Source organism: Lissotriton helveticus, chromosome 6 (genome assembly GCF_964261635.1).
Source record: "Lissotriton helveticus chromosome 6, aLisHel1.1, whole genome shotgun sequence".
Taxonomy (NCBI): domain Eukaryota; kingdom Metazoa; phylum Chordata; class Amphibia; order Caudata; family Salamandridae; genus Lissotriton; species Lissotriton helveticus.
This window is the reverse complement of record NC_136067.1, coordinates 2,052,166,038-2,052,180,733: the sequence shown is the minus strand read 5'-3', so window position 1 is coordinate 2,052,180,733 and position 14,696 is coordinate 2,052,166,038. Positions and strand designations below refer to the sequence as shown.

At 44.0% G+C, this 14,696-nt stretch overlaps 1 protein-coding gene across 1 annotated transcript in view; it reads left to right on the top strand.

The window, feature by feature from the left end:
• The window catches only part of PPM1G (protein phosphatase, Mg2+/Mn2+ dependent 1G), a 110,598-nt gene that overhangs the window by 40,956 nt on the left and 54,946 nt on the right, over positions 1-14,696 (top strand). Inside the window, exon 6 of the mRNA XM_078650109.1 lies at positions 10,034-10,192. Within this exon, the coding sequence (XP_078506235.1) occupies positions 10,034-10,192 (159 nt within the window). The remainder of the gene's footprint in view (positions 1-10,033; positions 10,193-14,696) is intronic.

Here is a 14,696-nt window from a genome sequence, read left to right as displayed (position 1 = left end):
GAGACGCAGGGTCTGGCATCACGGTCCCTGCCTTCCTATAGCTGCTGCCGCCTCTGTCTCACAGCTCAACAAGCATTTGCAATTCAATAGGTTCCGCATTTGCCAGAGTTTGAGCTGTTGGCATTGTAAATGACAATGCCTTTTATATATGTTTTGAAAACCAGCAGGCAGTGCGTAAACATGCACTTTGTACTTCTAGTTGCTTACGAGAAGCAAGGCTGGCAGTAAAAGAGGCAATTACTGCCAGCCTTGCTTCTCGTAAGCGAGGACTAGAAGTACAAAGTGCGTATTTACACATCGCTTGCAACTTTCAAAACACATAAATAAAAGTAATTGTCATTTACAATTCCATTAGCTCAAACTCTCGTGTATGCGAGACCTATTTCATTGCAAATGCTTGTTCAATATTTATTGGGTCCTGTTCTATGAAACAAGCAGTTGGAAGCCACCAGGACATGTTTGGTCAGCTGAGATATCGAGGATAATTGAGGTGTTTGTTTTCATGGAAACTGGGTATAACACCTTTAGAAGAACAGGTGACTGTATACAAAGCCAAATGTCTCTTGAGTGCTATCTATGGTGACGAGCTTTAGGGTGTGCAGGGCAATTTTTATATACATGACATTGAGAATGCAGTTTAAGAGGTTGTTGGCAGTACACTTTAGCACTTTGACTTACCTGTACCACTCAAGTCTGGATTGATTACATTACTGATTACACCAAAATGTACCTGCTTATGTTGTGGCCATCAACTTGGACTAAGAAGAAAACCAGTTTTAACCTGGTACGGTCTGTTTAAAATTGTATAAGGCTATGAAGATTCCTTGGTTAGGTTAAATAAAAAAAAATGGTGTGCTCATATGGTTCTGCCAGAATTATACAATAGCCCAGAGGCTATTTGTACTTTTTGTAAGAACACTGTAAAGACTTTTATTCCCTGTGTATCAATGCTAGAGAGCGTACAGATTATTTTAAACCCACCGTGGTCGATTATCCACTAATCACCATGACATCCGGTATGGAACCATATCTTCCCTGTGCCACAAATGTACAACACATATATTTACTTAACGCCTCAGGTTAAAAAGCATACATTTCGGATTGCTTTTCCTGAACCTGGACTTGATACCTCCAAGGTTCCTTCTTGCCTTTGAGATTCGCGGTCACCCCAGTCCACTATGCACTGCATGCTTTTTCGCAAAAACGTGCTTTGTATATTTTTCTTTACACCTTAGGAGCTCGTAAATATACCTCCCCAGTGCTGCGCTGTCCATTATCCAGTGCTGAACTGGACGTCCAACGGTCGCACGCAGCACTGGGGAGGTAGTGCCCGTGACGACCGTTGGCCGACGGCAGCACTTAAAGGGTTAATATGGATGTTGTCGCAACTATTTAATGGATACAATCCTACCATATAAATAAAGTCATAAATATTAAATAAAGAGTGACAAATTTGCTTTATTGCAAATTCTATATTTCTTAGGAAACACTTTTTGATTCAGATTCTGATAACTATGTAGACATTCTATGTTTATTTACAATTGCTACCGTCCATTTACATCTGTTTGGTGGTAGCCAGCTTAGAAGCACTTTATAGAGGAATGGTTGATGACAAAGGGGTAGTGCAGGGAACCGAGAATTTACTTTGAGGAGTGTTTTGGGGTTAGGGGGAGAGAAAGCTGTACACTCCTGATAATAAGGAGGTTTGAAGGGCTTCATTTGTGATCCTGTACTGGGAGTTGAGGAACCACTACTGGTTACATCTATTTCTCAGGGTTCACGCACAATGTCTAATTCAAACGTATACATCTCATAGTTGTATGTACTGTACTATAGATTGGTTGTTGCATACTGCATCACAAAACTAGTACCGAAAAATAATAGTTAAAAAATGAAGCGGGGTGGTGGTTTTAGGAGCTTGCACATTTACTGTTTGTGTGGGTTTTTGGGGAATACTTTTTACTATACATTTTCTGATAACACAAATTCACATCATATACGAAGAGTAACATGAGGTCACAGGTGTATAGAATCAGATCATTGATACCATGCTTACAAATTAGTGCTGGCATTGTCCACGTTCTCAGTTGTCCTTGTTGAATGTAAATCTCCACATTGCATCCGGGTGGATATAGACCCACTTTCCACCTCTATTCCTCTACAGTTAGAGGTTGAGTTTCGCTGGACTCGCCAATTATCTCCAGTCCATATTATCTTAGCCAGGGGCCCAATATCTTGAAACATTTCCTTGGGCACCCTCTTTTATGTCAACTTTTCCCATTCAAGCAGTGTAGGAGGGCTTGGGGTGCCCCCTGTTTGGCTATGTCCCTTCTGGCCACCATTACCCCCAAGTTGCATAAAGTAAGAGTATATCTTGTTGTGTAGTTCCTAGGAGTCCCCCAGGACCTGCAAATTTTGTAGGACCTAAACTGAGAGATTGGTGTCCCAACCGCTTCCGGACACCCCCACAGGATATGTCAGACGTTAGACCAACTAGCTCTACAGTGCCACTACCAGCCCCCTGTATCTTACAGTGGTTTAGGTAGTCTCTGGCATCTACTGAACATGACAACCCTGGTTCCTCCGGTATTGTGAAAAACAGTACAGTGCATTTTTCGGACACTCGTGCTTGCTTACACTCAGAAAATTCACAGGGTTGCGATTAGGACGTTTCGAGAAAAAAAATGTATTTGTCCAGTGACCGCCTTGTGTAAAACATATGTGCTGCGACAAAGACCGAAGCATTCAAAAGAGATTGCTAGTACCAATATAGTAAATACTAGATACATTTCTTCCATAGTGCTAATAAGATGAACATAAGCAGTTCAGATAAAAACAGTAGCACTTGCATACCCCTAAAATGCGTGCCCTAAGTAAATTGCCTAAATGTGCCTGGCCTGGATGTGTAGGTGTATATGCGTATAGCAATGTGCATCTGTAGCCATGAAACCCCTAGGGAAGAACTGGCCCCCCTCACCTGATGGTTAAGAACGAAGGACCCAGGCTCTACTTTGAGGATGACACCCCGCAAGGGATTTGAGACTGCTGCATGTTGCAGATTCAGCTTGCAGGACCCAGTGTCAGCTTGGAAGGAATTCTCCTCTAATTTGTAGGAGAAGTGAGGAGGGTCTTTTATACTAAAGTGGTCACGCGGTGTTTTTTTCTAGAATCAATATGTTTTTAAAACAATCATGGTTGTTTTGAAAACAATCACCAATGCTTTTCTAAACAGTACAATCATGCACAGCTGGTTGTTGGCCAAGGATGAAAAAAGCGGTGACCCTTATACAGAATAATTGTGCCGTGCCTGGGGACATGTATATGTTTGTCAGGTACAGGGATTATGATAGAATAATCCGCCTGGTGTTGAAGAGACCGTATATTGCAACTAGGTAAAAAGTCACCTCTTTAGAATAGTTGTCATGTGGATGGGACAAATGTATGTAAGAGGGGGATACATGACATGAATAGACTAAAAGGCATGACAATCTGGGCACGTCTACCTCTGAGGGTATTCCCAACAGTGCGTATTTGTCGTCTTTTGGCAGCTGTGTCCCTACGTTCTTGCTGAGTTCCTCTATTGTTTTAGCCCAGAATAATTGTATGTGACCATTCCCACAGAATGCGGATGTATGTCCTGTTTTCTGTTCTGCAACGAAGACACTCTGAACCCGCCCTCCCAATTTTGTGAAGGCGGGATCTGTCTAAGTATGCCCTGTGGAGGATTTTGAATTGTATCAGACATCTTAATTTAATGGCCACCTTCCCAGTCCACGTCCTCTAATTCTCCCAGGGTATTTTCCCAATGTGTCCTCAGCATTTTAGATTGTCTGGGATAATATTTATTAGGGTCTTGTATGTCCATGAAATGGCTTTCTCTGTTATTTCTCACTGAGGGAGTCTTCCCTCTAGTTGTGGGTATGTTCGCTGTGTCTACCCTCTGCCATCCAGTGCCTGTTGTAGTTGCAAGTATTTTTATCTTTGGTTATTTCTCAGTTGGTATTCCCGTTGTAGGGAGCTGAACTTAATCAGGGAACCCTCCTGTAGAAGATCACCTAATCTGGATATCCCGCTCTGAATCCCTTCAATTTACTCTATTATCCTCTGGGTTGGCGATAATTGGTGGCTGGTTCCCTTGCCCCTATAACGGTAGTGCAAATAGATCTGCGACTCAAATTGGTGCCGTTCCAGTGTATATGTGGGGTTGTCACCCGAGAGGTATTCCCACTCATTGATAACTATTAGGTGTGCTGCAAGATAGTATGATTGTATTTCTGGGAGGGCAATCCCCCCTGTTATATTGGTTAGGCTAGAGTGTCTGGAGCGCAACTCTTGGTTGGCCACAGGCCCATATTAGTAGACACACCTCATTGTCAACTGTCCTAAAAACTTCTTCGGTATCCTATGGGGTGTGTGTGTGTGTTTTGAAGGATATACAATAGTTTGGAAAGCGTGATCATTTTATACATTGCTGCTCTGTCTACTAGTGTAAGGGGTAGCTGCTGCCATCTTTCCATGTCTTTATGGAATTCTGTTTCTACCCTTTGGATTTTGAGTCCGGCTCAGTGCAATCTCAGCGCTGGGACGCTCTCGGGCAGCCATGCGCTATATAAATCCTGCTTTCATTTCATTTCATTTCATTTCATTTTCATTTCAGTGGGACGTTTATGGTTCTGTAGAGGCCTAGGTATTTGAATCCCTAGTTATCCACTTGCAGGCGTCTGGGGAGCTCTCGGCTCGTGTGTCTGTTATTTGTGGATTACCACCACCATATTGCTGCGAATGTCTGGAGGGAGGTTACCCTCTGTTCGTGTTTCCAGATACATCTTTAGTAGATGTGCGCTCAATAAGCCGGAATTTGCCATAAAGAATTTTGTGGGCGCCTTTGTTCACAAACCTGGAGCTCCCCTAGGCATGACCCCAGGCATCGCTAAGCGGTGGACGGATGGGCAGCCTCTTTGACAAAGAGGGTCTCATCCCATTTGATCAGATCAAGACTCAACTCTTACTACTTGACCCTTAGATACGGTCAAAGGCGATTAAGACCTATGACCCCCTTCGAGAAATGGCTGTTCCTCAAAGTGGATGATAAGAAGCTCATCTCCGAGATCTATTGCCGCCTGATGAAAATACTCCGCAACAAGACCCCAGGCCAGACGCCCTGGAAGTCAGAACTATGTCAAGCTCTCTCGGACAAAGAATGGGAAGACATATTTTATAGGGCTCATCATACAGCACATAACTCTGGTCCCACAAACTGCATAAAAAATGATCACCTATTGATGCTATACTCCTGCACGTATATAAAAATGGAATGTGCAGTGTGATGGCCAGTGCATGGAGTGTATGTGGCAGCCCAGGGAAGCTGCTTCATCTTTTAATGCATTGCCCAACCTTTCTAGATTTCGGGAGAAGGTCTTGCAGGACATCGGGACCTTTAAAACAGAGATCCTGCGGTTTCCTGCTTACATCCTCCTGGGACTCCACAATACACTCACGTATCCACTTCGCTCCACTAGAGGAAAGCAGATATCACTGGCCCTGAACACTGCAAACAGACTGCCACTGACCAACTGGGGCACAGACAAAGTCCTGGATCACAGACACTTGTGGTCCTTGTTTGGCATGGAAAGGCTGCCGATGGCGATAGGACCTGATCCATCATTATATACTAAAATCTGGTCCCCTTTCATTTCCGTCCTGTCCAAAGAATTTAGGGAATTGACGTGCCCATCTTACCTGCTCTACTTTCTATAAGACCACTGGATTGATTGAGTCTTGGTTAGAAGGGGTGGGGGCGCGCGAATAAATGGTCATCCGTCCTCTGTTATGTTTGTTTCCTCTGGTTAATTGTTATTTATTGACTTGCACACTCTCGTCGCACACAGCAACATCTAGACTAGATCGCTTGAAGACGTTCCCAGAGTATGAAGAGCTTAGTACACACTAAAAATACTCTGACACTTATCACCCTTTCCCTTGAACGCGGCTGGCCCCAACGGGGTTGTAGGCGGCATGCTGTGTCACACTACTGTTATACTGTGACCACAATGTGCAGTGAGCATTGATTTATCTTGACTGCATGAAGATTAACCACACAGCCTAGTCCAATGTGAGTTCTTTATCAAGGGTTTCCCGATCTTCCGTAGATAGTGTGGAGAGGTTTGTATCTTGGAGATATCTATGGATCTGGGAGTCGTCTGCCAAATCCCTGGCCTTGTAGAGGTCGACATCGTAGCTTGCGAAGGCATCTGTCATGTCCTGAGCTGTTGTAAACGTGGCCCCCTCCCTCTGGGGACAGCAGTCACCCACCTGGATTTAATCTCCTTTCTACCCAAACATGCTCTATCTCCCGCCTTGTGTAGGCGATGGTGTGTGGCTAGGAGGAGTGATCTTGCCTCTTGGCGGGCTAATGCTTGATATTCTGTGCGTGTGACTGCATTCTAACGTAAGATGGATTGGTCAGCTTCTATGCCTACTTCACTTTCCACCTCTTGGAGCTTATTTTCCAGAGCAACGATCTCTTGAGCCTCCCTCTTACGTTTTATGCACAATTGCATTTTGCGCTGCTGATGACGCTGAGCAATCGTTTTCGTGAAAGTATAGTTAGGAGTCTACCTTGATTTCACAGGCGACTGTCTCATAAGTCCCACTTGTTGAACCATCACTCGTGTTAGCTTTCTGTGGGATCTTCCTCCTACTGAGAGCCATGGGGAGAGTGGTCTGATAGGCCTCTTGCCAAATATTCAACTTTATCTACAGTCCCTAATTCTCCTGCCGGGGTGAAAAGGTAGTCCAGCCTGGAGAATACCCTACGAGTCCCTGAAAAGTAGGAGTAGGTGTGGTCAGTGGGGTGGTGTGGGCGCCAGATGTCGATCATCCCTAGTTTGTGTAGGAGTTCAGCTAGTGATGTGGTCCCCTGTTACCCAGCTGCCACACCTGTGCGGATGAACGGCTCTACTACATCATTCAATTCCCCCCCCCCATATGAATTCTAGTAAGATCTCTGCTACCTTACATAGTCTGCTATTGTAATTGCGGGGTGCGAAATGCTGATTAATGTGAGTTCCCTTCACAAGTGGAGTGGTGTGGCTCACTGGTTAGAGACGGCAGACCTGAAAGCAGAAGTCAGCCCGGGACCAAGGTTCGATTCCCGACGCGGCAGGGTCGTGGACCAGGGTCAGAGGACTCGATAATTCTCGCCTCGGTGCCTACTTTAACCAGGGGTCCCACTCGGCAACTCTGGGCATCAGCTTGCCTAATTTCCACAAAGGCCTCATCAACGCCGGGGATGCCTGGCTCCACCTTGGGGATTCCCAGCAGGGACCATCCCACAGGGAAAGCCAGGACGGGTTCCCCAGCGGTATACAGCGCCAGGACGCCGGCTGGCAACAGTGCGCTTTACAAGTAAACACATTACATTACCCCCAGGATCCTTGTACTGCTACAAATGTGCCGTTTGGGGTCTACCCAGGTTTTGTGAGTGTAGAAGGGTGGCGTCTTTCTGAGACCCCTACACCCTTCTACAAGAGAATCCTTCGTGGGCAAGGGTTGTGTTCATGCCTCTCCCAAGAAAGGTGCAATGAGTACCACAGAGGTGCGTTTCCTGGAGGAAGACTACATCCAGCTTTAATCTCTTGAGGTATTTAGCCCCCAACCCCCTTTTGATTTTGTGTCCAAGACCATTAACGTTCCACATCATTAGTGTATGCCGCCCCTCGTGTTTGTGGAGAGGTTGAAACGGTCATGTCTTCTGTAGTGCCTTAAACGCAAGTTTGTCTCTAAACCTGCAGCCTTAGGGTTTCTTCGTATACTTACAAACCATAAATTAACCCCTATGTTTGCAGCATTGCCCCCTCTTCCCCCTACTACCCATGCACTTTCCCTCCACTGTCAACATGACAACTGTGTCATAGGTTAAACGTGAGGACTGTTTTCTCCCCCCCCCCCCCCCCCCCCCTCACACCTCTCCCCTTCCTTCATCCTAACAGTAAACAAACACAATGAAAGGGGGTTGTATCTAGGGATTCAAGAGCCGAGTCCCTATTAACTGTGATATTTAAGTCTCAACTGCACCTAGTGATGTCTTGCTGTCCTTTCGGCTTCCGACGTGCCCTTGTATCTCAGCCTTCCTCACTTCCTTCTTCTGTTGTTTGTTGGGGAATCCTTCGGGTGGCGGTGTCTGGGTTTGGCTTTTTAAAGTGGGTAATCTTGTACAGGAGCGGATGGTCGCTTTCCGTTTATGCTGAACGTTCCTGGTCAGGAGTGGCTTGTCTTTTTCTCCGACTCCTGTTTTTTCCCCCCCCTGTTTTAGTCCATTTCGGCCTGTCGTCTGTGTCTGAGGTGTGGGCCCTCTTTTGTATTCCACTTAGTTCTCCGTGGTGTACCGCAGTGCGACTTGGTCATTCGGCCTGGTCGGCGTTTCAGTTTAAAATTTTTGTTTATTGTATCTATTATGGTTATTTTCTTAACACCTTCAGCGCGGCGCAGATTCCTGCGCTGTGCTGAACGTTCTAATGAGCCAACGGGCTCATGACGGAACGGTTCCGTCATGAGCACAGCTCAACCGACGCTCATGATGGAACCGTTCTCCCAAGATTGACAGGTCAAATGAATATTTGATGGTACATGTCTCCGATCTTTTTGCATTCTATCTGAATGAAAACATCAAGGTGGTGAAGATATACATTCAGAAGCTCTGAATGTATGCAGATCATGTACTAACTGACCCAGCAGACTCGCAGCGCTGGGGGCCTAGGGTTACCAAAAATGACCAACTTCAGTTATGCATCACAACTCCACCACCTATGGAGTGTCACCGGATCCAAATTGAAAATCACTGGTCTTTATAGATTGCAATATCATGGGGACACATGATGAAGGTTCCCCGGATGCCTTCAAGACAGAAAAGAGAGCTATTCTGGCAGCACAGGACAACTTGCTGATCAAGAAAGGGTCTTCACTAGTCCATCGCCATCACTCCCATAATTGGTAATCCGGATGAGGGGGGCTGAGTTTGCTGCCTGGCTAGAAGCTGGTTGCAAAAGGTTTGGTGACCTATAGGATCACAAACTAATAAAGTGCTTCAAACAAACTAAAATTGACTATGCTTTGTATGAGTGGAGAGACACTGATACTTCAGACACACAACATACACTGACAGCCAGCAGACTGCTGTGGCTCTTTGAAAAGTAGCGGATTATGAAATTGCCAGATAAGATCCTGAGTCTCCTATCATATGGGATATTTTGCATAGCAAATGGGCTAATGTACCCCCTTCGATCCCTAAGAGGAAGATCACCACAATGTGATACACAGAACCAAAAAGTTAAACTGGCTGCTTGGGGAACGCAGGATTCCAGATCATAAAACCTGGCGACACAAAATTTGGGAGACGATTGGGATGGAAAAGCTCTCCATGCCGATAGAGCAGAAAGAGAAGACATTTGAAACATACTGGGAACCATGTTTGTTGCTGTAGTCCACTGAATTCAAAGAGGTTACCGTCTCCAGATATTTCAGAGTATTAGGTTTGTCATCTCATACATCAGGGTGCGGGATAATGAGTAGGGAGATCACACCTGGGTATTTTGATGTATTCATGCATGGCAGAGACTAAGTTCCCTTGTCTCAATCCTGTGGCCCTAGGCAATTACTATATTTGGCTTGGAAGTCGTGAGTTGACGCCAGAGTTAGCAGGGCTGCTTGGGAAGTATTTGTTGTGGAATTTTCCATTTGCCTCTCCTATTCCCTGCTGGTCAGTGGTTGTAGGCCAGTGCATGAGATTTGAAATCTGTAAAATAAACATGTTTCATAAAGTGTGTTCTAGTGGCCTTGAAATAGGCACACAGTCTAATGGTAAGATTATTCTTGTGATGTAGTACTAAATTGCAAGTAATTCACAATTACTGTCTATATATCAACAATGTGTCCGCCTGTCAGTTCTATGACAGTACTTATTTCGATGTGATAGAATAATCATTGGAATGTGACTTTGCTTGATTCTGACTATGTGCTCTGTTTTCATTGACAGGGATGTAGTGAGGAGGAGGAGGAGGAAGAAGAGGATGACAGCAGCGAGGAAGCTGAAAATGAAGAGGATGAGGATGATGAAGACAGTGAAGATGAGGAGGAGGAGGAGGAGGATGGAGAGGAGGAAACGATGATGCCGGGGATGGAAGGAAAGGAGGAGGTATGTAGCTCATCTAGTGCTATGAGTCTAGATTCACAAGGAAAAATTATGTTGTTGTGAGTGTGTGTGTGTGTGTGTTTTTGTAATTTTTTTTTTACCAAGATGAACCAGCTTCTGGGAAATCCTCCTGTTGTCTGGTGGCGCGCTACAGTCGGTGGAGCTACTGCCGATAGTAATTTTGCATACTCGATTCCAAATAACAGCGCGCGCTCAGTTGCAGGCAAAAAAGGATTTTACTTATCCAATGCTACACGTTTCGAGATCGCTGCTTGTGATCAAGAGAGCAGTATCGTGAAACGCGTAGCATTGGATAAATAAAATCCTTTTTTTGCCGGCAACTGTGAGCGCGCTGAGAATGCAATATATATATATATATATTTTAAATTTGCCAGGAAATTAAAACTTCATAAGTTTTTCAAACTTAAACCCCACTCAGACAATACAGACAGTGCCGACACTCATAATGGGGAGAGGAATGTAAATGAGCAAGACAGCACCGCTTTGAGGTGCAGAGATTTGGGAGGTCTAAGAGCAATCGAAGGTTTGCATCAGGAAATCAACATCGGAGGTGTCGGTGAGGTAACCAACACTCAAATGTTAGTGAATGCGGATGTTCAGCGGAAAGGGGGGGCCAGTGCTTTCAAACCGGTCTCCACTTTCATGCCCATGATGTGTCCCGATGCCATTGACACTTTTTCAGAGGCCGTTGTGAGGGATCTCACAAGGCTTAGACACACTAATAAATATTTGCCCTCTAAAGACAATTTTAATCAACGACAACAGAAGGCACTTAAAACTTTGTGTGAGGATTCAGGCCTGGTTTGCAAACCTTCGGATAAGGGGGGCAATATTGTCCTTCTTACTAAGACACAATATGAAACAGAGGCCTTGCGTCTGTTGGGTGATGCAACTACCTACATGACTGTACATGAAAAAGTATACAATCAAAGTGTGAAAGAATATCATGACATGATCTTAAAGTGGTATAACTTAAACATGTTAAACACTGATGAATACTTGTTTCTACGATGCCTGAGCCCTGTTATTCCAACTTTTTACTACCTCCCGAAAGTACACAAAGATATTTTTAATCCTCCTGGTTGGCCAATTGTGGCCTCCAATGGGAGCTTAACAGAAAATCTATCCATTTATGTGGACTCATTTCTTTCCCCCATAGTTATGTCCTTAGATTCTTATGTTAGAGATACCAAGCATTTTTTGAATTGCATCAATAAAATCACCTGGAAAGAAACGTACTGTATGTTGGTGCTTGACATCACCAGTCTATACACATGTATAGCACATGGTGATGGTCTCACAGCTATGGCTAGTTTCTTGGAAAAACGTCCACTTAGATTCTATGAGCATAATAAAATGTTACTCGAATTTATGACATTCAGTCTCAATAACAACATATTCTTATTTGGCAAACAGCTGTACAGACAGTTGTCAGGCGTTGCCATGGGTGCTTGCTCCGCCCCCAGTTTTGCGAATCTTTTCGTGGGATGGTGGGAGGAGCAAGTAGCCTGGAGTAGTGAGAATCAAGAATGGAATAACAAAATTGTAGGATGGCATCGTTACATAGACGACTTGTTTATCATCCTAGAGAATCCCATAGAAACAGCAGGCAATTTTGTTGATGCTCTGAATAACAATCATGTGAATCTCAGATTTTCAGGACAAATTAGCCAGACATCTGTGAACTACCTAGATCTCACAATATATATTGATGAGGATGGTAGAATACAAACCAAACTTTACAGGAAGGAGACGGCTGGAAATTCCACTCTTTTCGCTACCAGTAGTCATCCACGTCCTCTTATCGCGAGCATTCCCTATGGAGAATTGCTCAGGTTAAGAAGGAATAATTCTAATGAGTGTGACTACGAGAAAGCAGCCAAATCCAGCTTACAGAGATTTAGAGTAAGGGGCTACAGTGAAGGTACCTTGACCAATGCATATGAGCGAGTCAAGAAGTTGAAGCGACAAGAGCTTTTAATGCCTAAAAAAATCCCCTAAAACCAGTAATGGCACGTTTCGCCTTATCACAACTTACTCTGAAAATGCTGGACAAATCAAGAAGATATTTAGAAAAAACTGGAATATCTTATTGACAGATAACCCCATCAAGGCAAATTTGCCCCCTAACCCCCTAGTCACCTACAGAAAGGCCAGATCTCTTAGAGACCATCTAGTCTCCCAGTCATTTCCAGCCCCAAGTTTTAACTCCTAAGATAACGGTTCTTACCCTTGTGGTAAGTGCAAGGCATGTAAATATAGTAAGCGGACGCTTACATATAAAATACCTGGCTTGGCAATCCCCAAACGCATTACTAAGTTTCTTACTTGTTCAACACCGTATGCCATATATTGCCTTGTATGTCCTTGCGGCCTAAAATATATAGGCAGCACGACTAATGCTGTGAAACTTAGAATTTTAGAGCACATGCGTGCGATTGCTAATAAGGATGCCTCTTACCCTGTAGCCAGGCACTTCGAGAAAAAGCACAATAGCAACAGGGATCTGTTGGTCTACATATGTCTCGATAGTGTACCTGCGAATATCAGAGGGGGGGATCGCCTTCTTAAATTACGTCGCCTGGAATCCAGGTACATAATTGACTTGCAATGTAAAATCCCACATGGATTGAATATGCACGAGGAGTTATCAGTACACTTGGGATGACCACTGATGTAATTGTGATGCATGGTATGGGTATACAGATTGTTTGTACCATCCATATTTCTGAAACTTTGAACTTTTCTAAAATAATTTCTCAATTATTTTTAATAACCATTCTTTTTACAATATGAAATTTAAAATTTATATTCACTATTGTCATTCTTCCAAGTAGGACATTACTTGTATTTAAAGTGAAGCCTTTGGTCCTGCCTATACAAGGCTTTATTGTTTGTAGTGTGCATTTTCATGTATTGACTCCCATCATGGTCGCTCAAAAAGATTTGCGCAAATTTGCAAAAATTGTAATGTTGATATAGTTATATTTATGACTATGCCTTTTCACCTTTCTTACTATTGTAGTTGGATACTGGTGGTACTTTATGTTTGCGGAATGCCTACATGTACAAGCTCATCTAGGGCTTAATTCAGGACTAATTGCTGCCTAAATGCGATGTTTATATCTTATCGTAATGTTGGGCGCTTGTATTTACATTTGTATAATTATGTACCATAAGGTCGTTTCTTCACTTTAAAACACATTGTGACCGTTCAAATATGGCGGCCACTGTAACGTGTTACAAGTTAGTCCTTCTTTGCTTATGATTTCAAGAATGACGTCTTTTTAAACTGACCGGCGCCTCGGCTCGCTGCACAATTTGACAAAGCCCGATGGCGAAACGCGTCTTGTTGCTGTGAGTGTTCCGACATTAAAGATTCTTGTCTGGAACCACCCCCTGCGTGTGCTGCATTCTTTTGGGATTTAATATCCTGTGAATTTGGAGCTGTAATACGTCCGCGGGCACACCCCCGCTTTGTGTGCACCCGCTCGAGAGTGCGGTTGGTGTTCTGGAGCATATATATATATATATATATATATATATATAATATATATATATATATATATATATATATATATATATATATATATACTGATCGACCGTGTCAAGGCGGCTGGTCTTAAGGGTGCGGCGTCCAATTGGATGGAGTCATTTCTTGAGGAGCATACTCAGTCAGTGCGCCTCTCCCAGTTTTCTGCTCCTAAAATGGCAACGAAATGTGGTGAACCCCAGGGCTCCTCTTTGTCCCCTCATCTATTAATCTCTACCTTCTTCCTTTACTTAGCTCTCGGAGAAATAGGAAGGTGTGCACATACAATTATGCATATGATCTGCAACGGGTGTTTTCCATCGATAATTCACCTGATTAGATATCTGATTTCCAGGCAGCGATGTTACACATCTGTGACTGGATGAATAACAACCAGTTAAAGTTAAATCCAGATAAAACAGAGGTGATCCTGACAGGTGTTTCACTGAACCTTTGGAACGCACAGTTTTGGCCAAGTGAATCAAGCTCCCTCCCCCCCCCCCCCCCCCCCCCCCCCCCTTACATGAACCGTGATCTCACTTTGAATCCTCAGATAGGAGCGCTTACTTCTACCTGCTTCTTTCAACTCAGGAAGATTAGGAGACTACTTACCCGAGAAGCCTTAAACCAGGTGGTCTTAGCTATGGTGATTTCACACCTGGATTATGGCAATTCTCTATACTTTGGCATTCCGCTCTATCTCACTAAAAGACTGCAGATGGTTTAGAACCAAGCAGCCAGGTTGATATCGCAGCAACCGAGATGGGAACACATCTCTCCCTCTATGAAAGAGTTACATTGGCTTCCTATCCCACAAAGATGTGCATTCAAAGTTGGTGCCTCATCTTTAAGGCTTTGCATGGTGCTAGCCCAAAATTCATATCCAGAATTGTTCAGAAATACTTACCTGCACGGAGCCTACGCTCTGCTCATAAGAACTTTTTAACCATACCT